Below are 23,943 nucleotides of genomic sequence, written 5' to 3'. Positions count from 1 at the left end.
TGTAGCCTTGGATGATCTGGAACTTGATATATGAACTAAGTTGGCCTTGGATGACTACCTCTATTACCCAGATGTTGTTGAGATAGATGATAAGTGGTAAGGCTCTTGTCCCCTTCCTGTGTGTGTGTGTGTGTGTGTGTGTGTGTGTGTGTGTCACTATCAGAGAGACAGACAGACAGACAGACAAACAGACCGAAGAGGGGAGGGAATTGGGCCAGCAAGATGACTCAATTGGTGAAGCTTGAGGACCTGACTTGGGTCCCTAGGACTCCTATGGTAGAAGTAGTGAACTGACTCCTAGAAGTTATCTCCTAATGTCCACTGACATGTTGTAGCACACATATATATACACACAATAAATAGGTAAATAAGTAAAAATTGTAGAAATTGGTCTTCCTAAAATCAGTAAATACCTTAAAGACTGGGACCTATAATTCCAGCTCTTCATGGGGCGAGGCAAGATCATCAAAAGTTCAAGACCTATATGGGCAATTTAGCGAGACTCTACTGAAAATAAAAGGTAAAAAGGGCTGGAGATACAGCTCAGTGGTAGTGTGTTTGCCTAGCATGTGCCAGCCCCAGGTTTGATGTATAGAAGGTACCAGGGGAAAAGGATTGGAATTACCTTGAAAGATGACATTACAAACCTGGGACATTTCCAACCAAGTTAGACTTAGTACCAAAAATATCTGAAGGGGGCTGGAGATGGCTTAGTGGTTAAGAGCACCTAGCTGTTTGTCCAAAAGACTTGTGGTTAGAGTCCTAGCACTTACATAGCAGCTAACAACCTGCTATAATTTCAATTCCAGGGGATCTGATGCCTTCTTTGGCCTTTGTAGGGTCTATGTAAATGTGGTATACATGCAAGCAAAATGCCCACTCATGTAACATTTTTTTAACTGTACACCTAGAACTAGAGGTGTACAGCTCAGTGTTAAATCATTTATGTGCCTTACATGTACAAGGTCTTGGGTTCAATCCCTAGCACAGTACAATAAGAATAACCATGAAAGAATAAAACAATACCTGTAAATATGAAAGAAAGAAACAAAAAACTAGTGGAGGGGCTGGAGAGATGGCTCAATGGTTAAGAGCACTGTCTGCTCTTCAACCATCTATAATGTGATCTGATGCTCTCTTCTGAAATGCAGGTGTACATGCAAATAGAGCACTCATATACCTAAAACAAACAATTCTTTTTTAAAAAAAGAATAAAAAACAGTGAAAGCTGGGTAAAAAATAAGAAAAAGTCATTTCATAGGAGTAGAGAACCACAGTACAAAGATAACCTAGCCATAAGGACATGTGGAAGTATTAACTTCATGTAGTGGTCAGAGAGGAGGAGCACAGTGAGATGCCATTCCATCCCGACCCCCCTTTAAAAACAGGGTCTCACTACGTTGCCCTGGCTGGCCGGGAAATTAGCAAAGATCACCAGCATTTGCTACTGCCTCCTGAGTGCTGGGATTTTATAGGAATGTGCCATCATGCCTAGCCCATTTTATGTCTATTATGTGACAAAAATTAAAGAATATAATCTTCATATATTTAAAGAGGATAGATTTGCATGGTATTTTAAGAGATTACTATTAAAAAAAGAAATTACTATTAATTACGTGTGTGTGTGTGTGTGTGTGTGTCTGTGTCTGTGTCTGTGTGTCTTTGTCTTTGCACATTCACGCATGGAAGCATAAAGTTTCAGATCCTCTGGGGCTAGGATTATAGGCAGTTTTGAGCTTCCCAACATGGGTGTTGGGAACAGAACATAGGTCTTCTACAAGAGCAGTATGCACTCTTAACCACTGAACCACCTCACGAGCCCCTGCATGATCTTTTTTCTTTTTTAAAGATTTATTTGTTTATTCAGTATACAGTGCTCTGCCTGCATGTACACCAGAAGAGGGCACCAGTTTTCAATATAGATGGTTGTGAGCCACCATGTGGTTGCTGGGAAGTAAACTCAGGACCTTTGGAAGATCAAACAGTGCTCTTAACCACTAAGCCCTCTCTTTTCTTTCTTTCTTTCTTTTTGGGTGTTTTTGGTTTTTCTGAGACAGGGCTTCTCTGTGTAGCCCCGGCTGTCATAGACTTGCTTTGTAGACCAGGCTGACCTTAAACTCAGAAATCTGCCTGCCTCTGTCTCCCGAGTGTTGCGACTAAAGGTTTGTGCCATCACACCTGCCTAAGAATAGGTTTGTTGTTGTTGTTTTTTGTTTTGTTTTGTTTTGCGATAGGATTTTTCTGTGTTATCTTGGCTGTCCTGGACTTGCTTTGTAGACCAGGCTGGTCTTGAACTCACAGCAACATCATGCCTGGCTAAGAATGGGTTTTTAATGTGTTTTTAAAAATGCATGATGTGAGCCGGGCGTGGTGGCCACCCTGATCTACAAGCAAGTTCAGGTCAGTCAAGGCTAACACAGAGAAACCCTGTCTCAAAAAAGAAAAACAAACAAAAATGCATGATACCAGGTGTGGTAATACATGCCTTTAATCTCAGCAGTCAGGGAGGCAGATGCAGGCAGATCTCTGAGTTTGATGCCAGCCTGGTCTACAGAGTGAATTCCAGGAAAGCCAGAGCTGTTACACAGAGAAACTTCTCAAAAAACAAACAACAACAACAAAAAACCCTAAAAAACAAAAACCCTTCAGCTGGGTGTCCTGGTGCAGGCAGAGACAGGGGAACCACTGAGTTCGAGGCCAGCCTGGTCTACAAAGCGAGTCCAGGACAACCAAGGCTACACAAAGAAACCCTGTCTCAAAAAGAAAGAAAGGAAGGAAGGAAGAAAGGAAGAAACCCTGTCTTGGAAAGAAAGAAAGGAAGGAAGGAAGGAAGGAAGGAAGGAAGAAAAAGTTCAAGGCCTGGCTGGAGAGATTAAGAGCACTGCCTTGAAAAAAAAAAAAAAGAGCACCGCCTGCTCTTCCTAAGGTCCTGAGTTAAGAAACACATGGTGGCTTACAACCATCTGTAATGAGATCTGGTGTCCACTTCTGGCATGCAGCCAGAATACTGTAGGTATAATAAAGAAAATAAATCTTAAAAAAAATACAAGATCGCATAAAGGTGTTGTGGCATACACCTTTAATTCCAGCACTTGGCAGGCAGGTGGATTTCTGTAAGTTTGAGGCCAGCCTGGGCTACAAAGTGAGGCACTGCTTTAAAAAAAAAGAATATATGCTAAGCTTTGGAAATGGGGAGTAGCTTTCTATTGGCAGTCGGCAATTCTGACGACCACCTGTTTGACCAGAATGGATCGTGTCTGCGCTATGGGGAGCACAAGAAGCAATCAGGGATCTCCACAGAGAAGGAGTACAAGCTTATATGTGGACTGTGCTTCTCTATTGACTCATTTGTCACTCAGATGTCCTCCTAGACATGAAGCGTGGCCTTCTGGATTTCCAAACTAGCTGTTAGACTCTCCATTACTATGATGTTGTCATGAACACTGCTGACTTGGATGTGGCCTCCATCTGAGATGCACCACATCTGCAGTGCAGTATCCTGAAGAATCCTCTATGCTGCTGGGACTAAGTGCAAAGTGGGCTCCTTTATTCCTGGCTAGGAATTTCTATAAAAGTGTCTGTAAGCAGATAGTTTGGAAGAAGTTTTTGTCTGGCTGATTTGGCCTTTTACAGACATAGCCTTATTTGTCCCAGTGTAGTCTGGAACTCATTATGTTGTCAAGTATGCCCTTGAACTCCTTATCTTGCCTGCATTACCTTCCCAAGGTTACAAACAGGCGCATCCTGCTGCAAGGATGCTTTTGGTACATTTTGATGGGCCACAAGATGGCACTGTTACTCTTTGTAATTTGGCATCAGTTTCTACAGTAAAAGGTTTTTAGAAAGGTTGATAAAGCTGCTGTCTTATCTGTTAATGGAGATGTCACCTTGAAGGGCATTCATTTGCTTCTAACCTAAAATTGCAGGAATTCTGAGTCCTAGTTAGTTAAAAAGTTCTAAATTTAGTTCAGTAATCTGGATATTTTAGAAAAGTACAGTTGAGTATTAATTCCTAAAACACCAGCTTTTGTGTGTATGTGTGTTTGTATGTGAGAAAGAGTGCTAGCATTTGAGTACCACAGTGTTTATGTGGCGGTCAGGGGACAACTTTTTTCTTTTTAAGATTTATTTATTTATTATTATGTATACAATGCTCTGCCTGCATATATAATGGCAGGCCAGAAAAGGGCATCAGATCTCATTATAGATGGTTGTGAACCACCATGTGGTTGCTGGGAATTGAACTCAGGACCTCTAGAAGAGCAGTCAGTACTCTGAGCCATCTCTCCAGCCCCAGAGGACAGCTTTTCAGAGTGAGTTCTAGGGATCAAACTCAGGCTGTAAGGTTTGCATGGCAAGCCTCCCTCCAAGGCCAGCCATCTTATCTTGATGAGAAGATCAAGATAAGAACATCAACTTCTTTCATAATAAAAATAAAGACAAAACCATAATAATCCTTTTATTTGTAATTTTTCATTTTATGTATATGGGTATTTTGTCTGCATGTATATCTGTGCATCATGTGTGTGTCTGGTGCTCTTGGAGATCAGAAGAGTATATCAGATCCCCTGGGACTGGAGTTAAAGACAGTTGTAAGCTGCTTATACATGCTAGAAATATACCCAGAGAGTTACAGATGCTTGTCAGAATCATGTGGGTGCTAGTGCTCTTAACTACCAAGCCATCTCGCCAGTCCCAATAATTCTGTATTTTATATTTGGAGTTCAGCACATCTTAATAGGTAGGAAATAGCCTATAGACGGCTATCCAACAGACAAAAATTGAAGAGATGCTGGCCTTACCAACTGAGTCAGTTCTGGCCAGCACAGGGGTTAGTTCATTTTACAAAGGGTTAAACCCAGAATATGAAATTCTGGGATGAGAAATTAAGGGCATATCATCAATTCAAACACAGGATTATAGCTGGAAATTGAGGAGCCTAAATTGCCCGTGAATCACTGACTTGAAACCAGCAAGAGCTATAATTAGTCTCTGAAGTCAGGCAAAGGTGACAAATCAAGGTCCTCAGTTCAGTGTGGAAGGTTTCAAGATTCCAGTCTCCACCTCATTCTTTACTCTTGGGCTGATATATTTGAACAAAATTTGGGTAATAAAATGGAACTTGAATAATTAAAAGTGTTCTAAAGGGCTGACAAAAGATTAATGTAACAGGGTTTCTCTGTGTGGCCTTGGCTGTCCTAGACTCACTTTGTAGACCAGGCTGGCATTGAATTCACAGGGACCTGCCTGCCTCTGCCTCCCACAGTGCTGAGATTAAAGGCATGTGCCACGTCCACCAAGTTAATTTCTTCCATCCACATTAAATTACTTACTCTCCTTACAACTTGAACAGGGAGGAGGTTGGTAGTTTCACATAGCGTTAAACAGCTTGAATAAAATTATATGATGCAGTAATGGACTTTTCCTTCCCTTCTTTAGTGGTGCTATGGACGGAGTCTCACCTCAAGTGTTACTTGTGGGAGGCAAGTGCTCTATCATTGGAGTGCGGGTGTGGGCGCATGCATGTGGAATGCATTATCTGATGCCAGAAGGGGGTATCAGTTTTCCTGGAGCTGGAATCAGACTGTACTGGGAACTGAGTGGACTAACTCTTTGGGTCCTCTGCAGGAGAAGCAGTCAGCACTTCTTAACTGTTAAGCCCAATAGTTGGCCTGTTTTGTTTTGTATTTAAAGACGGGGCTCATATTGTAATCCTGACAGCTAGGATTATAGTCGGGCCATGACATCTGAATATTCATCTTGATTGAATGAAATGTTCCTGATGCTCAAATTTTTTCATCTGAGTGATGAAGATTTGATTTTTTTAAAAGAAGTGTGAGAGAGAGAGAGAGACAGACAGACAGACAGACAGACAGACAGACAGACAGGCAGAGACATAAGTGTGCAGGTGCCCATGGAAGCCAGAAAAGGGTATTTGGTCCTTTGAATTTAAGCTACCTAATGTGGGTTCTAGGACCCAAAGGTGTCCCCTGGAAGATTAATAAGTGCTCCTAAATGCCTAGCCATCCCTCCAGCCACAGCTCTCAGCTGGCTTTCGTGACACTTGCCTACAATCCCAGATCCCTGGATGAGGCAGGAGGATTGAGGGTTTAGGCCAACCTGGACTGCATAGTGAGACTCTTGTCTGAAAAAGCAAAATCAGTGAGGCCTTGAGGACTTTTGATGTGTTTTCTGAATATAAAGTGCTTGCTAATTTTAGCTGGAGGAGAGCAGAAATGTTCAGAAACAAATGAAGATTCTGCAGAAGAAGCAAGCCCAGATCGTGAAAGAGAAAGTTCACCTACAGAGTGAGCACAGCAAGGCCATCTTGGCAAGAAGCAAACTGGAGTCTCTTTGCAGGGAACTTCAGCGTCATAATAAAACCTTAAAGGTTAGTTGATTTACTGTTTTTATGTTTTATAGATATTAAAAAAGGTCACCTTGTGTCTATTTGAAATCTGTGCCTATTTAGAGATAAGATGTGACCCCCCCCTTTTTTTTAGATTTATTTATTTATTGATATGAGTGCTTTACAGAAGAGGGCAGCAGATCTCATTATAGATGGTTGTGAGCCACCATGTGGTTCCTGGGAATTGAACTCAGGACCTCTTGAAGAGCAGGTGGTACTCTTAACCACTCAGCCATCTCTCCAGCCCCGCGACCCTGGTTTTGTGAGAACACTGTTAATCTTGGGGTTTCCTGTTCAAAAAAGGAATTCCATCATATTTGATCGTAGGTCACATATTTATACAACTCCCACCTAACTTTCTTTTTTGTTTTTTGTTTGTTTTTTGAGACAGGGTTTCTCTGTGTAGCCTTGGCTATCCAATATTTGCTTTGTAGATGATACTGGCCTCGAACTCAGAGATGTACATACTCATCCTCCTGGAGTGTGTGCACCACTGGGCCCGGCCTTACAACTCTTAAAAAGATTTTATTTGTGTATACAGTATTTTGCCGAAATGTATATTTTTGTGCACCATGTACATGTCTAGTGCCCAAGGAGGCCAGAAGAGGGTGTTGAAGCTCTGGGAACTGAAGTTACTGACAGTTATGAGCCACAATCTGCTGGGTCCTAGAAACTAAGCATGGGTTCTCTGCAAGTGCAGCGGTGTTCTTTTTTTTGTTTGTTTGTTTGTTTGGTATTTCAAGACAGTTTCTCTGTGTAGCCCTGGCTATCCTGGACTAACTGTAGACCAAGCTGGCTCAAACTCACAGTGATCTGTCTGCCTCTGCCTCCTGAGTGCTGGGATTACAGGCATGCACCACCAAGCCCATCCACTTCTGTTTTTTTTAAGGTTTTTATTCATGATGTATGTGCACATGCATGCTCTTGGTGAGAATTAGAATCCCCTGGAGTTACAGATGTTGTGAGCTACCTAATATAGATGCTGGGGACTGAATTTGGGTCTTGTGGAAAAGCAGTAAATGCTCTTAACCCCTAAGGCATCTTTTCAGTCCTTTCCTTATTTTTGATCCTTCATATTTGTTAATTTATTGAAAATATGTATTTATTTTATATGTATGAATGTTTTGCTTGCATGTATACCTGTGTACCAGTACATAGCTGGTAGCTGTAGAGGTCAGAAGCAGGCATTAGAAACTGAAATTACCAGCTGAGTGTGGTGGCATGCGCCTTTAATCCCAGTATTCAGGGAGACAGGCAGGCGGATCTCTGTGAGTTTAAGGCCAGCCTGGTCTACAAAGTGAGTCCAGGGCAGCCAAGGCTACACAGAGAGACGCTGTCTCAAAAAACAAAACAAAACAAACAAAAAAAACCAAAACCCACAAAAACAAAAAAACACCAAGAAATTGGAATTGCCCTGAACTGGGAGTTAATGGATGGCTGTGAGCCACCATGTGGGTGTTGGGAGTCAAACCTAGGTCCTCTGCAAGAACAAGTATTCTTAAACATTGAGCTGTCTTTCCAGCTATGAACCTTTCTAATTAGATCTTAAAGTAGATAGTACCTGGGTTAGTGGTATGGGCCTATAACCACAGCTACTTAGAAGACTGAGGCAGGAGTCTTGCAAGTTCAAGACCTGCCTACACTATAGAATAAGTTCAGTGCCAGACTGGGGAACTTAATGAGATCTTGTCTAAAAATGAAGATTGGAGCTCTGAGCAAATACCCCTCTCCCAATTACATCCTAACGATTTAGGAACAACAGCATTTAACTTAGGGTGGTGGTAGAGCATTTGCCCAGTGTGCTCAAGGCCCTTGTTTCAGTCCAATTTAATTTATTCACACTCTACCACCAAATAAAAAGTTAGGTGGACTAATAGAATATACTTGAAGGTAAGCTTTTTTAAAATAAGGATGCTAAGTTGGGCACAGTGTCATACACCTGTAATCTTGGCATTCTGAGAGGCAGAGGCAGTCAGATCTCAGAGTTGGAGGCCAGCTTGGTCAACAAAGCAATTCCAGGACAGCCAAGGCTACACAAAGAAACCCTGTCTCAAAAAACCAAAGCAAACCAAACCAAAGGATGCTACTGCGCTCTTGACCTCTCAGGAGTGAGATGTGTGCCCTAGAAAGTAAACTGAAAGAAGGGCTGTTTGCTAGGCTGATCTAAGCTGATTCCTTGGGTAGTTATCAAGAAACCTATTCCTGTAGACAGTCATGTATAATCACCCTCAATTGATATAACTGGAACTCTGTCTTGGTGCTCTGTATTGGCAAAGTAAAAAGAAGTGTGCTTCTTTTTTTTTTTTTTTTTTTTTTTTTGGTTTTTCGAGACAGGGTTTCTCTGTGTAGCCTCAAACTCACAGCGATCCGCCTGCCTCTGCCTCCCAAGTGCTGGGATTAAAGGCGTGCGCCACCACGCCCGGCTAAGAAGTGTGCTTTTAAATCAGCTTTCTGGTCCTAGTAAGATGGATAAAAATCATATTTCTAGGCAGTGGTGCTTATAAACTAAACATACATCACAGCATTTTTCTTTTCTTTTCTTTTTTTTTTTTTTGTTTGGTTTTTTTTTTTTTTTTGGTTTTTTTGAGACATGGTTTCTCTGTGTAGCCTTGGCTGTCCTGGACTCGCTTTGTAGACCAGGCTGGCCTCGAACTCACAGCGATCCGCCTGCCTCTGCCTCCCGAGTGCTGGGATTAAAGGCGTGCACCACCACACCCGGCCATCACAGCATTTTTCTTTCTTTTATCTCCACATGCTAGGCAAGCACTTTTTTTAAAACTGAGCTGCATCCTCAACCTGTGTGTGTGTGTGTAGGTCCATGTGTGTGTTGGGGGTGGTAGTGTGGGTATGCATGTGGAATCCACACAAAGCAGAGCTTACAGGCACAGGCTGCCGTGCCTGACTTTTTACCCTGGTGCTGTTGATTTGAACTTAGGTCTTTGGGCTTGGGCAGCAAACACTTTACCAATTGAACCATTTCCCCCGCCCTTTTTGATTGAGACATGGTCTCACTAAGTTGGCCAAACTGTTTTTGTTTTGTTTGTTTGGTTGGTTTTGCATTTTTTGCTTTTGTTCTTCAAAACAGGGTTTCTCTTATAGTCCTGGCTGTCCTGGAACTCATTCTGTAGACCAGGCTGGCCTTGAACTCACAGAGATCCACCTGTCTTTGCCTCCCTGAGTGGTGGGATTAAAGGTGTGTGCCATCACTCCTGGCTAGCCATACTGTTCTTTAACTCACTCTGTAAGCCTAGGCCGGCCTTGAATTTGGGATCTCCTCAGCCACCTGAGTAGCTGGTATCACAGGCCTGGCCGTAGCAGCTTTTTTGAGCACTTTGTCCTTAGGTCTGTTATTAACAGAAATTCTTTTGGGTACTAAGGAAGAAAATATGCAGCAAGCACGAGAGGAAGAAGAACGCCGTAAAGAAGCAACAGCACATTTCCAGATTACTCTAAATGAAATTCAAGCTCAGCTGGAACAACATGACATACACAATGCCAAACTTCGACAGGAGAACATTGAACTGGGAGAGAAGCTGAAGAAACTCATTGAGCAGTATGCACTGAGGGAAGAGGTAACAGCGTTCGATTGCTTTACACAGCTTCTCACTGTTAGTGACAACTTCTCTGTTTACTACTATAGTAAAGTACTGCTGTAGGATATTTAGAACTGTTACTGTGTAGAAGTGGGCTTAGTGACTGGGGAAGGATCAAACCATTCCATAACCAGAAGAGCCCATCTGCATGAATAGGTAAGATAATTTCCAGGAATCTTATTAAATATAAGTTCCATGTAATACTAGATGACAATTCTCACAACATAGATTACTTTCTTATCTGGACTATTAATAAATATTTGGTCCCAGAATACATTGCATCCCTGACCACTTGTGATACAGTATCTATAGCCATTATATTACAACTATGTTTCAGGTTTGGTGGATTTTTGGTCATTGGGATTGGGTTTTACTTATTGCCCTGGGTGGCTTCCAACTCCTGGGCTTTAACAGATCCCCATGTTTGAACCTCCCGTTTATCTTTTAGTGTAGGAATCAATCCCAGGAACCTTGTGTGTGCTAAGTATGTTTTATCATTTAACTTATACCTCAGGCCTCTGTCTTTTGTGGGTTTTTTTTTGGGGGGGGCATACAGGAGTATGCCATCACACCCAGCCTTTTGTGAGTTTCTGTGGCCCAGGCTGAGTTTGGGTATGGGTTTGTGCACAAACACAGTAGCCACAGTGGCCAAAAGAACTGAAATTACAGGTGATGGTGAGCTGCCCAAGGTGGATGCTGGTAACCAAACTTGCACTTAATTGCTGAGCCATGTCCACAGCTCCTATGGCTCAAACTCATTAAAATTTTTTATAACTTTCATCTGCATTTATTTTATGCAGAATTTATTCCCGTGCCATCAGTTTTTGTTTCTTCAGGGATATCTTCTTCTGTGCCACCTCATCCTCTGGCTTTGGAACAATCTGCTAAAATTATTTTATGTAAATGGGTCTTCTGTTTGTATGTGTCAGTACACATGTGCCCAGTGTCCAAAGTGTCAGATCCCATGGAACTGGAGTTAACAGATGGTTGTGAACCACCATGAGTGTAGGAACTCAAATCCAGATTCTCTGGAAGAGCAGCTAGTGGTCTCAACCACTGAGTCATCTCTCCAGACCCATTCATTGGCAATTAATGAATAAATCCAAAAAGTTAGTTTTTTGGCCATATCATTTTTACATCTAAAAAGTGAAGTTACTTAGTGCTAAATCTAATCAGTGCTAAAATACATCAGCTTTTTTGGTTTTTAATTTATGTATGTGGGTCCTCCAAGAAGTCAGAAGAGGGTGTTAGGTTCCCTACGGCTGGAGTCACAGGCAGTTGTGAGCTGCACATTGTTGGGTCCTCTGCAAGAAGAGCAGCAAGAGCTCTTAACCACTCCTACTTTTTTGTCATTAAAAACAAAAGTCTGAATTAAGATCCAAATAAAGCCTATTTCTTTCACTAGTTTGTCTCATTTCCAAAATATAAATTTCCTTGTCCTGTTTTATTATGAAAGAGCTTAATTAAATAAAGTTTTGCTGCTTTGTTGTTGTGCAGGTTAAGATTTATTATTAAATTATTAAAACCCTCATTTTGGTTTTCTCTGTAATCCTAGTTATCCCTGGAGCTTGCTATGCAGAATAGGCTGGCCTTAAATTCACAAATCCTCCTTCTGGGATTAAAGGCATGCACTACCAGGCTGGGCCTCACCCTGATTTTCTTAAGCTTTTTTTTTTAAGGTTTTTTGTTTTGTTTTGTTTAATGGGCTGTTTACTTTTTCATAGATGTAGCAAATTAGAAAATCATGTTTGAATCCTGCTAATTGTGATTAATATTATAGCATGTTCAAATTCATAAAGAGGACATCTACCATGTTCATAATACCTAAACTACCTTATCACCCACTAATATTTCCCATGTCATATATCATACTATACCTGGAAGAATCTTAAATTCTGTATCCAGCTCCAAGAAAGCCTGCATGTTTTCATGGCTTCTGCTATATACCTAGCCACATAACAGTTTTATTTGGAATACAAGCTTTTGCTAAATGTCTGGTATGGCACTAGGCGCTTTAGGTGGCTCAACTTTTCACAGCTCAGCAAACCTGGTTTTTATTGAGATTTAGCAAGACAGAAATTTGCCTAGTGTCACACATTAGATTGACTTTGACTAATATCATTCAATTTGTCATATGTTTAGCAAAATTTAATTGTTAGAAAAAAGCTCTCTGTGTGTGTATGTCTATATATGTATGTGTGTATGTGGATCTATTAGTTAGATCTCTTGATTGACTTTCTTAGTGCAGAGCAGAAACAAGGATTCCAAAGCTTGTGGTAATGCCTAGCTCCAACAGTGCTGACCACAGGGCAGTGCTCTTGCAAGTTATATCAAGCACTACTTACTATAGGTGCAGGGACAGAAAGACCTAGTGTTCTTAGCTGTGTGTTAATAATAGGAAAGCAGGGCAAGCAGAGTGTTGTAACATCTTGTATTTCCTCCCCATTGTTTCTGTCTTCATCAAGTGATAGAAGGAATTCTTTTTCCATAGCATATTGATAAAGTATTCAAACACAAGGAATTGCAACAACAGCTTGTGGATGCCAAACTTCAGCAAACAACACAGCTGATAAAAGAAGCTGACGAAAAACATCAGAGAGAGAGAGAGTTTGTAAGTTCTGTTCATTAAGAAAAAAAGGAAAAGGTATTGCCGGTATTTTAACTAAAATACCCCTGCTCGCCCCTGCAGTATGATAGTTAATTATTAGCTCTAGAAGGCTACTTACTTCTGCTCAGAAAACCTCATGCCTCTGTGGAATTTAGGCATACCTTTTTCTGGTTTTGTTTTTGAGCATGTTTTCTCTAGGAAAATAGTTTATTTTCATTGGTGTAATTTTATTTTGTGAGTTTGTTGAGTCAGGGTCTTACATTGAACTTCTTGAACCACCAAACCCAATTTATGAGGGGCTGAGGATTCAACCCCCAGGGCTTTGTGCCTATAAAGCAGGTACTGTATCAACTGAAGCCCATCTCCAGTCCTCCACCTGTTTTTTGGTTTTTTGTTTTGGTTTGTTTTGAATGGTCAGAAACCTATGCTCTAATTTCACTGCTTTTTTTCCATACCCTTTTATCCTGTCTTACTTGCTCCGCAGGTAGCAGAGCTTTCTTAGCCATGTTTCTACTAATATTAGACATGTAATTATTTTCGCCTTAAACACCACCCTTTTGTTTGTGTTTTTGTTTTCTTTCGAGACAGGGTTTCTCTGAAGCTTTGGCTGTCCTGGACTCAATTTGTAGACCAGGCATGCCCCACTGTGTCTGGCTGGATTAAAACACCAACCTTAGCCAGGCAATGGTGGTGCACGCCTTTAGTCCCAGCACTCGGGAGGCAAAGGCAGGCGGATCACTGTGAGTTCAAGGCCAGCCTGGTCTACAAAGTGAGTCCAGGACAGTCAAGGCTACACAGAGAAGACCTGTCTCGAAAAAACAAAACAAACAAACAAAAAAAACCATACCACCCTTAAACCCTGAGTTTTGTAAATTGTTTTAGGCCTCCATAGTACCTTTTTCTACTTAAGAAATAAAAGATGTCTTTCTACTTCTCTAAGCCTTGTAAGAAATATACTGATGGGAATTATGTGTGAATGGCAACTGGTAGAAAAAAGGCATTCCATTTGTAGAATAGTTATTCTTGCTAAAATAAGTGAGCAGAAGGATGTGGAGTTATTTAAAATTGTATTCACATTGCTTTTAGTACTTTTGCAAGAATGTTTCTGTTTTCTAGTTATTAAAAGAAGCAACAGAATCCAGGCACAAATATGAACAAATGAAGCAGCAAGAAGTACAACTAAAGCAGCAGGTAACTTGATAGTTGGGGGATAGCAGAATTTGTAAGAAAACGGATTCATTTATTATATACTTTGAAACTCCTCTAAGATGGTTTGCTTGTTTCCAGCATAGAGCTGACCAAAACTGATGAGGCAGCCTCATGCATCTCTGATGTCTCTTTTCATTTAGGGTGACAATTCAAACTTGAGGGTGTCCCCGGTTTTAGTAGTAGTAAGATCTTACTCTCAAATCTCAGCCAAATTGGGATGGTTAATTATTCATCTTCAACGATTCTCATTTTCAAGGTTCCAGACACTTCTTACCTGACTAGCCTTCAGACTAGTGGTGGCCCACGCCTTTAATCCCAGCACTTGTGAGGCAGAGGCAGGCGGATTGCTGTGAGTTCAAGGCCAGCCAGGACTACACAGAGAAACCCTGTCTCAAAAAACCAAAGAAAAAAAATGTAGCCAGGTAAAACACACCTATAATACCAACACTCAGGGAGGTAGAGGCAGGCAGATCTCTGAGTTCAAGGCCAGCCTGCTCTACTAAGTGTAGCCAAGGCTACACAGAGAGACCCTGTCTCAAAAAAAAAAACCCTAGCTTTAAATAACTTCACACTTTAACCTATTTATACATCTGTGCTCACACCTAAACTGTTTTTTTTTACACCTAAACTGTTTTAATACTGCTTATGACCATAGTTCCACTTGTAGTTTTGTGAAATGCTTTTATCCAAGATTTCCACCCCCTTTTTCTTTTTTTTTAAAGATTTATGTATAAAATGTTCTTGTACTCCAGAAGAGGGCATCAGATCTCATTACAGATGGTTGTGAGCCACCATATGGTTGCTGAGAATTGAACTCAGGACCTCTGGAAGAATGTTTCCCCTGAAACATCATAATCTTGTTTTAGTCTATTTTTTAAAATTAATTTGAAACCCTGTCTCAAAAAATAAAAAAAAAAAAATTTACCCTGTTCCTACCCTTCCTCTTTCACCCTATTCCTCTCCCCTAGACCTCTGACTAGGGGTCCTCCCACCACTGTCTTACCCAGTGCTCTTAACCTCTGAGCCATCTCTCCAGCCCCTTTTTTCTAATTTTTTTAAAGATAAATTCTTATTATGTTGCTCTGTCCTGGAACTCACTATGTAGACTAGACTGGCCTCAACTCAGCTGAAATTGCAAGTGTGCACCACAACACCTGGCCATTAGTTTGGAAAACTAAATGAGATGATCCTCATGGACTACTGCTCTGAAACATAACAATAGCTAACAGATCTGGAGACTCCTATTGGTGATGGGGGCCCTGTTTAGAGTGAGCTGAGGAGACACTGGGATGGCTAGGGAAACCTGAGACTCAAGAGGTTGCTAATCCCAATGTTAATTCCCACTGCCACAATAGCTCTTAGATCCAGACATCTAACCTTTTGCCCAGGGATCACCTAGCCCTGTCTGGGAACCGATAACGCCTGCAGCAGGGCAATTGAGGAGCCCTGTAGCTACTTATCCTTCACTCTTCCAGGCCTCTGGAAGCACCACCACTTAACAATTGCTCCAGACTGTCCCCATGAAAACAGCACTCTACCAAAACTGGTTCTGACCCATATCCTCTCAGAGAACCTTAGGTTCCCTAATCCTTGGGCACAGCAACTCCAGGAAGGCTTGGGATGCTTCAAGGACAAGGCTAGACTCCTTGGGACATGAACACAAAAAATACCTTTAAAATTTATGTGCATTGGTGGTTTGCCTGCATGTATTTGTGTGAAGATTGGAGCAGTTGTGAGCTGCCATGTGGGTATGGGATTTGAACTCGGGTCCAATGGAAACAGACTGTGTTCTCTACCACCCCCTTTCCATTCCAGATTCTGTAAGTGTTCTGGTACAATCTGTTTGGAATACAAGTAGTGTGTAGTCTTGTTAGGTCAAATTAAATGCCTGTACCCTTTTTTAGCTACCCTGGTTCTATTTATTGGAAAAAAAAAATAAAGTTTGTCTCTTTAAAAAATAAAAAGACCCTAAGTACACTTGTCATGAATCACATGATTTGGGGTGGGATAGGGTGGTCATGTGGGACATTTTCAGTGTTGATATTAAATTCCTGGCTGTCCTGGACCTCTTTGTAGACTAGGTCCGTAAGTGATTTTTCTGTATAGCCTTGGCTATACATTTCCAAGTGGCGACAAGAATAAATGTGGACATAGTGTTCATGTGCTGGGATCTGTCATCTTGTTTCCTTTTTTAAATTTTATTAATTTATTCATATTAAATCTCAATGGCTATCCCTCCCTTGTATCTTCCCATTCCTCCCCTATGACTGAGGGGGATTTCCTCCCCCTTTATATGTTCGTAGGGCATCAAGTCTCTTCTTGGTAGCCTGCTATCCTTCCTGAGTGCCACCAGGTCTCCCCATTCAGGGGACGTGGTCAAATAAGAGGCACCAGAGTAAGTGTCATACCCAACTCTCCACTCTACTGTGGAGAATGTCCTGTCCATTGGCTAGATCTGGGTAGGGGTTTGAAGTTTACGGCCTGTATTGTCCTTGGCTGGTGCCAGTTTGAGCAGGACCCCTGGGCCCAAATCTGCCCATCATAAATGTTCTTGTAGGCTTCTAGTTTCTCTTCAGATTGTTTCCTTTGCTGCCATTCTTTTCTATTACCATCGTCTTTGCTACTGTTTTATTGGTGTGCCAAGTTTTATAATTAGCCAAGTGGATAGTTGGCATCTATTACCTACTGTGGACCATCACTTAACTCTTTCAGTTGAACAAACCTCACTGAACCTGCTGGAATGTAGGTTATAATTAAAGTGTGGAAAATGCTCCACTGTTCAGGCCATCAGACTCCAATGTGTTGTTTATAGTGGAACACCTCCACTGGCTTTGGCTCAATCCTCTGCATTCTATTGCAGTTCCTGTTTGTACACTTTTCTTCAGGTGCTTTTTGCCTTTCCCAGTAATCATTCTAGCCTGATGAACTTTGCTGCTGCTTCACTGACAGTAGTGCCTACTCTAAGTGTTTCCCATGTGGCACATCTTCCCAGGACCTGTGTGGGTGGGCTGCCTTCCTCAGCCTCCCACCTTTTGTTACATGTTTTATTTGTATTACACACACACACACACACACATATATATATATTCCTATATAATCCCTCTTGATTCATTACTGGCAACTGAACTTATAAGTTTACCCCAGGGGCCCCATATCTCACAAGATTAAATTTTTATGTGTAAATTTTATATGCCTTGCCTGCAGATACGTATGTGCCTGGTTCAAGGGTCAGAAGAGGGCTGATAGTTGTGAGTTCCCAGGCCAGAACAGCAAGCACTCTTTCCAGCTTGCCCCTTAAATTTTCGTGATTCCTCTGCATTTTTTCCTTGTGATGAGTGACATAAGACCATCTCCAAAGGGTTCCTCCTGGAACTCTTAAAGCTTTAGTTTCTTCTGTCAGTCTTTGCAACACAATACCCCACCCCGGACACAAGGTTTCTGTGTAGCCCTGGCTGTCCTGAAACTCACAGCTATCTGCCTGCCTCTGAGTGCTGGGATTAAAGGTGTGCCTGGCTGTCAATCTTTTAACTGGATACTTTTTCTGACATAAATTCATCATCCTGCACTCCAGAAGAGGGCACCAGATCTCATTATAGATGGCTGTGAGCCACCATGTGGTTGCTGGGAATTGAACTCAGGACCTTTGGAAGAACAGCCAATGCTGTCACTCTTTTAACTGGATGCTTTTTCTGAAGAAAAATGAAGGTGGAAGTGTTTTATAGTTTTTGTTCTTATCTTGAATACAAATTCCTTGAAACTAAAAGTTGGTGTTTTTTACTTTAACTGTTCCTAACTACGTAAGTTAAGAGCTTATGCAAAAGAATGGTCTTTTAGTTTGTTTTGGGTTTTGTTTTTCTGTGTAGCCCTGGACTTACTCTATAGACTAGGCTGGCCTTGAAATCAGAGATCTGCCTGTCTCTGCCTCCCCAAGTGCTGGGGTTAAAGGCGTGCACCACACACCTGGCCTAAATATGTGAATTTCTAACTACCATGACCATTAGGCTTCATTTTAAATGTTAACAGCAATAAGATTCCCAAGTGAGTTTTGCCATCTGTTCTTCTCTCATAACCTCATCATGTAGAATATAAGTTTGAGTTGTTTGCCTGGAACTCAGAATAACTGACTTTCTGTTTTGTTCTGTAGCTTTCTCTTTATATGGATAAGTTTGAAGAATTCCAGACTACTATGGCAAAAAGCAATGAACTTTTTACCACCTTCAGGCAGGAAATGGAAAAGGTATGTGTGTGTGTGTGTGTGTGTGTGTGTTGTTGTTGTTTTGCGAGACAGGGTTTCTCTTTGTAGCCCTGGCTGTCCTGGACTCACTTTGGAAACCAGGCTGGCCTCACACTCAGAGATCCACCTGCCTCTGCCTCCCCAAGAGCTGGGATTACAGGCGTGCGCCACCACTGCCCGGCTATTTGTTTATTTTTAGTAGTTTGAATATAAAAGGTATAGTGTGAGCTGTTTATTACTACTTACGTAATAAGTAATAAGTAATAAGTGTGCCCCCCAAATACTTTAAAGCTTATTATTTAGAAGTATGATTTTTCAATTTACAGGCTTACTTCCATTCCTTCCACAAAATTCCTTTTCTTGCCTGTGTAAAAAAAAAAAGAGCTCCTTAGTCCTGACTGACCTGGTTTGAGATGACTTTGATATCTGATGCTTGTACCACCACACCCAGTTTCCCCTCTACTGTGATGCCAACAGCATATCTGTTCTAGAGGCACCATCTAACTCCAGGTGATCGGATCTATTGGGCATAATGCCCTCCAGGAAATGGCTCAGTGGTAAATAGTGCCTGCTAATTTTCCTGAGCCCTAATTTCAGTTTCATTAAATACCTGTAATTCCAGCTCCAGGAAATCCAATGCCCTCTTCTGGTCTGCATGGGCATCCATGACCAAGTGCACATAGACTAAACTTAAATAAAACATATATCTTAAAAATGTATGATTATAATCATGGTTGTTCTAACTTTGTGTTCCCCCGTTCCTCACCATTTTATCATGTGGTATACAAATGTACAGTGGTCACATGCATGAAGGACTACTTCTGTGAATAGGTTCTCCCCTTACACCATGTAGGTCAGGGATGAAACTCAGGCCCCTCAGGCTTGGTGGCAAACACTTCTCACTGGCCTTCTTCCCCCCACCCCACTTTATTATTATTATTATTTATTTTAAGAAACCATAAATTTCAGATAGTGTTTGGCATATTAAACATGTGCTCAATTACCGTGAGCTAAATGGTGCTCAAGTTACTCTCTTGCAGTATTTTTAGACCTAGTAATCTGAGCAGATTTGTTCTGTCTACCCTACCAGTTTTGAGTTGAACTGTAACACAGTTCAAGACAGGGAATCTCCAAATTTGCTATCCTTGTGGAGGATCTATCTGATGGAAAAATACAGATCACTTTGTTCACCTGACTCAGATCTCTGAATTCTAAGTCAGCCTGGTCCAGCAAGTTCCAGACTACCAAGTTAAGACTTTGTCTTTTAAGGCACATGCCTTTAATTCCAACACTTGAGAGGCAGAGGCAAGTGTATCTCTGTGAGTTCAAGGCCAGCCTGGTCTAACAAAGTGAGTCCAGGGCATCCAAGGCTACACAGAGAAACTGTCTCCAAAAAAAAAAAAAAAAAAACCAAGACCCTCTCTCCCCCACCCCTGCTCATACACAAAACAAAAAAATAATTGGCAGACAGGACAGCCCATAGAAATAGGATGGAATTTAGGGGCTGAAGAGATGGTTCACTAGTTAAGCTTACTTGTTCTTGGACATGACTGGAGTTTAGTTCCCAGCACCCACGCAGACACTCTCAGTTCCAGAGGATCTAATGGCCTCACCTCCTGAGGGCACCAGACATATGTTGTGCATATACATACGTGCGGTCAAACATAAAACATTTTAACTGTTGGGGCTGTAGAGATGGCTCAGCAGTTGGAAGCACTGACTGTTCTTTGGGATGGCCCAGCTTCTCTCTGTAACTCCAAAACCTGATACCCACAGACATGCAATGCACATAAAATAAAAATAATAAATAACTGTTTTTAAATTGGCTGTTAACTTGGTATTTTAAAGTTGTAATTATATTAATTCACAGATGACAAAGAAAATTAAAAAACTGGAAAAAGAAACAATAATATGGCGCACCAAATGGGAAAACAATAATAAAGCACTTCTGCAGATGGCTGAAGAGGTAAGATGGTTTCCTGAGATTAGGGTGTGTCATTAGTTATGCATATAGAGTGTGAAAGTTACTGAATAGAATAATGCCTTTCCTGGTAGCTGGATATAAATAAAGGGTCTTAAACAAAGGATCAAACATCTTCTGATACAGTATTTTCTCAAACTTGAATCTGTAACAGATTCTCCCCAGGATTGCTAGGTCCCAGCCAGATCAAGTGCCTGTAAGGCTTAGAGGCACAGACAGGATTTGAGTTCAAGGCCAGTCTCGTCTACATGGTTCCAGGCCAGCCAAGAATACATGTTCAGAACTTATCTTTAAATAAAACCAACTAAGGCATGCTGAAGTCAAGGAAGTAAGGCCTAGGGAAGCTCATCTGTTGGACTTCCTAGTGTGACTGCCAGTGAACACCTCCAGTGCCTTTTTACCTGATAGAAGCAAAAAATTAAATAGTTTTGTTATGTTACAAAGGAAAATATATTATTGCAGTCACCACACATCTTCATTAATAACCCTGAGTTCTGCCAAAGGGGTGGGTGGCATATATCTGTAATCTGGGGAGGCAGAGAAAGGAGGATGATCTCTGTGAGTTCAAGGCCAGGTACAGTGAGTTCCAGGAAGCCAGGGCTACACAGAAAAACCCTGTGTCAAAAAACCAAAGAGAAAAGGAAAAAAAACCTGTAACAACTAACTAACCTCCAATTTCTTTAAGTTAGCATAAGGGGATCTGTTTTTGGTTTGTTTGTTTTTGTTTTTCTGTGTTCTCTGTTGGTTTCTCTGTGTAGCCTGGACTAACTTTGTAGAATAGGGTGGCCTCAAACTCACAGAAATCTGCCTGCCTCTGCTTCCAAATGCTGGGATTAAAGGTGTTCACCACCAACCACCGCCCAGCCCATTAAGGGGATTTCATTTGTTTTAAGAAACATGTTAAATAGCAGTTCTATATTTAAGATACACATGCAAATCAAGCTAGCTTGAGTATTAGGTTTCTGAAGAAACATTCCCAATGTGGTTCAGATCAGTTAATTTTTGCTTACAAACAATACCCAATTTGTATCTAATGAGGTTATGGAACTCTCGACTGGTTTTGTTTTTCATTTTTAAAAAAAAAACACAACAGAAAACTGTCCGTGATAAAGAGTACAAGGCCTTTCAAATAAAACTGGAACGGTTAGAGAAGCTGTGCAGGGCTCTTCAGACAGAGAGAAATGAGCTCAACGAGAAGGTCGAAGTCCTGAAAGAGCAGGTCTCTATCAAAGCAGCAGATGGGGACTTGGTGTCACCTGCGATGCAGCCCTGTGCTGCCCTGGATTCCTTCAAAGAGATGAACACTTCAAGAAGAGCCCTAGGAATGCACTTGGAAGCTAGGGCCAAGGCCAAGTCAGTGAGTGAGAGAAGAAGTGCTGCCCAAAAGTCGTCATCTTCAGGTTCTGCTCAAGGCATTGAGTCAGTTGACTAGGGTGAAGTATAATCACTGTATTGAGAGATATATTTTGTGTATAACTTCCTCTGTTAGTAGTAACTGTTGGTTTTGTGGTGAAAATTTTCTTACTTTTTCTACCATATCTGTATTTTCTTAGAACTACTGGACTTAAGTGGTACAGGAGGCTGCTTAGCAGTTTGGAATAAGTTTCCCTCAACTATGTTGTATATCTGCCTAGTTTTCCCCCTTTGTTGGAGTGCATGTCTTCCTGGCTTTGCCCTCTCTTCCTGCTCCTTGCACTTTTCCTAATTAAAACATCATTTAAGTCAAGGCCATTTGAGGGATTGTATTCTCATGCTTCCCTGAAAGCAACCTGGCCCATTTTACTTAGTAGCCCATTTAATTACAGGGGGGCACAGGTCAGAAACAAGCTTAGGATTAAAACTAGCTCTTCTTTACTCACTTGACTAATTGAAATGACCACAACCCAAAACCTTAATGATCTGTCAACAAAATAGGCAAAATATTAGATGAGCATGTTTCTGTGACTATGCTCATTTAGGGGATAGAATGTGGATGTTGGTGGTTTTCCCAGAGAAAACTGATCAAAAATTGTTATTATGAGTTTAGGATAAAAATAAGCTTATACCAGGTAAAAGACCCCCGCCTCCTCTACCCCCACCCCCCAAAATATATTTTGGCTATGGAAAGTTGGCTGTTCGTTTGCTTTAAGCCATGGGGTTAGAGATATAGAGATGCAAGTAAGCACTTGCCCTGGGTTTACAAGTTCCATAAGCAAAGAACACCAGTTATTTTGTTTCCTAAAAAGAGAATTTAAATGATCAATCAGCACTAACTGAAACATTTAACTTCCAAAGTAAAAACACTGGAGCCAGCATTTTTTTTTAATCTTGGGAAAACTCGGCAGATTGTTTACATAGTCAAAAAGACCTCTAACTTATGCTTTCTGGTCTGTTTTTCCTTTCTTTTATGCTGTCACTTAAAACAACAAAAACATAAACCAGTATTGATGTTTCTACACTTTGAATTGGGGGATTTCAAAATCTTTTTGTTTTCTTAGGTGTTCAATGTGACTTAGCCATGCAAATTACTAGGTCTTTATTGTCCCTGGTACAATTTGCATGGGAATGCCTTTAATAAAGTAATTTTTTTAAATGTTCAAGTAAAAACAAAAACCCACAAACTTATCAGACTAACACTTGTTGAACTGGTTCCTGGACTCCTTTCTCTTTTGTAAACTCCTGTCACATTTCATGGTCTAAACTGGGTTCAAAGAATTAAAAATTGTTCAAAAGACAGAAAACAATTCCTGGAGTAGAGGAATCTAAATCTTTCTAAAATCAAAGGTCAGAGGAAAAGAAATTCATAAAGTACGTTGTACTCTTATTACTGTCAAAGTGAATAGGAAACATGATACCTTCCAATAGCCTCTTATAAATACCCTCCCGCCTTCAGCTACTAAATGAAATACTGGACTCATTTCTCACGAAGGTGTATCAGAAATATAATCTACTTTGAAATTATTACTAATGATCACATTTCATAAGTCTGCTGGATACACAGCTCTTAACATTTTATTAAGCCATGTGTGTAGCCTGCCACATTTTTTGTGGTGCTTGTCCTTGTGTGGAAGACTGTAAATCTTGGACCTGTTGCATATTTTCAAGGGCTTTATAAAGCAATGTGATTAACAGTCTTGGCCTGCTGCTTTTGGCTCACATGCATTTTAGCTAGATGTCTGGAGGATAGGGGTTCTGTGTGGGTTGCACTCAGAATCTCCCCTCCCATCATTACCCTGTGAATAAAAACAAACGGGACCTCAAATAAGGTTACCCTCCCCTAAAGTGATCACCTCACCAGCCCAGTGTTGTGGCTTTGTAGCACGCCCTATATCTACCATATTCTAGAACACTGTAATGCTACTAGGCTGGCCTAAAAAAGGTTTAAATGTTGAATTCACTTACTGCATTTGGTGCACTACCATGCAATCTTGATGTATATTTATAGTGACAGTAGACCCCAAAATGTAGCGAAAACTTGGGTCTTGGTTATCAGGCCATTTCATCCTCAGACTTGTAGAAGTACTTTTTCTGGTCTTGAGACCAGTATTTTTTAGTTATGTATGCAACTGCCTTTATTACACACCTGGTTATCACAATTCAATTCTCAGGTGTTGCGGGAAAAAAAATCTACCTCTTTCAGACTGTAGATGGAAATAACTGTGAAAAAATGATGCAGATATCTTCTAGTTTGTGCTAAACACACTGCTTTATTTTTACAGCCCACGTCTTTCATGAGGATAAGAATTGTTAAGAGGCAGTCTTGTTTTGCTTTTCAAAGACATTTTGTAGAGATTTTTCACTAACGTGAATCTGATTTTATCTACTCGATTCTGTATAGATTAAGTAAATATGTATGATGAATTTAACAGCTTCCGTGTAATTTTTTGGGTTCCCAATTTGGTCTTAAATGTGTACAAATCCAAAGGAACA

At 41.0% G+C, this 23,943-nt stretch overlaps 1 protein-coding gene across 4 annotated transcripts in view; it reads left to right on the top strand.

Moving 5' to 3' along the window:
- Positions 1-23,879, top strand: part of TXLNG (taxilin gamma) — a 52,589-nt gene extending 28,710 nt beyond the window's left edge. For 2 of the 4 annotated variants that reach the window (XM_084790183.1, XM_084790184.1), the window contains exons 4-10: positions 6,221-6,391; positions 9,787-9,981; positions 12,494-12,613; positions 13,727-13,801; positions 17,964-18,056; positions 19,924-20,019; positions 21,128-23,879. In XM_084790183.1, coding sequence (XP_084646309.1) covers positions 6,221-6,391; positions 9,787-9,981; positions 12,494-12,613; positions 13,727-13,801; positions 17,964-18,056; positions 19,924-20,019; positions 21,128-21,466 — 1,089 coding nt within the window. In that variant the 3' untranslated portion in view covers positions 21,467-23,879. Of the gene's footprint in view, positions 1-6,220; positions 6,392-9,786; positions 9,982-12,493; positions 12,614-13,726; positions 13,802-14,541; positions 15,188-15,207; positions 15,984-17,963; positions 18,057-19,923; positions 20,020-21,127 lie in introns of those variants that run through there. The other 2 variants (XM_084790185.1, XM_084790186.1) reach the window with 2 other exon arrangements.
- Positions 23,880-23,943: the final 64 nt, after the last annotated feature.

This window comes from Acomys minous (genome assembly GCF_964271855.1).
Source record: "Acomys minous genome assembly, chromosome: 7".
Taxonomy (NCBI): Eukaryota; Metazoa; Chordata; class Mammalia; order Rodentia; family Muridae; genus Acomys; species Acomys minous.
This window is presented reverse-complemented; position numbering and strand designations above follow the sequence as displayed.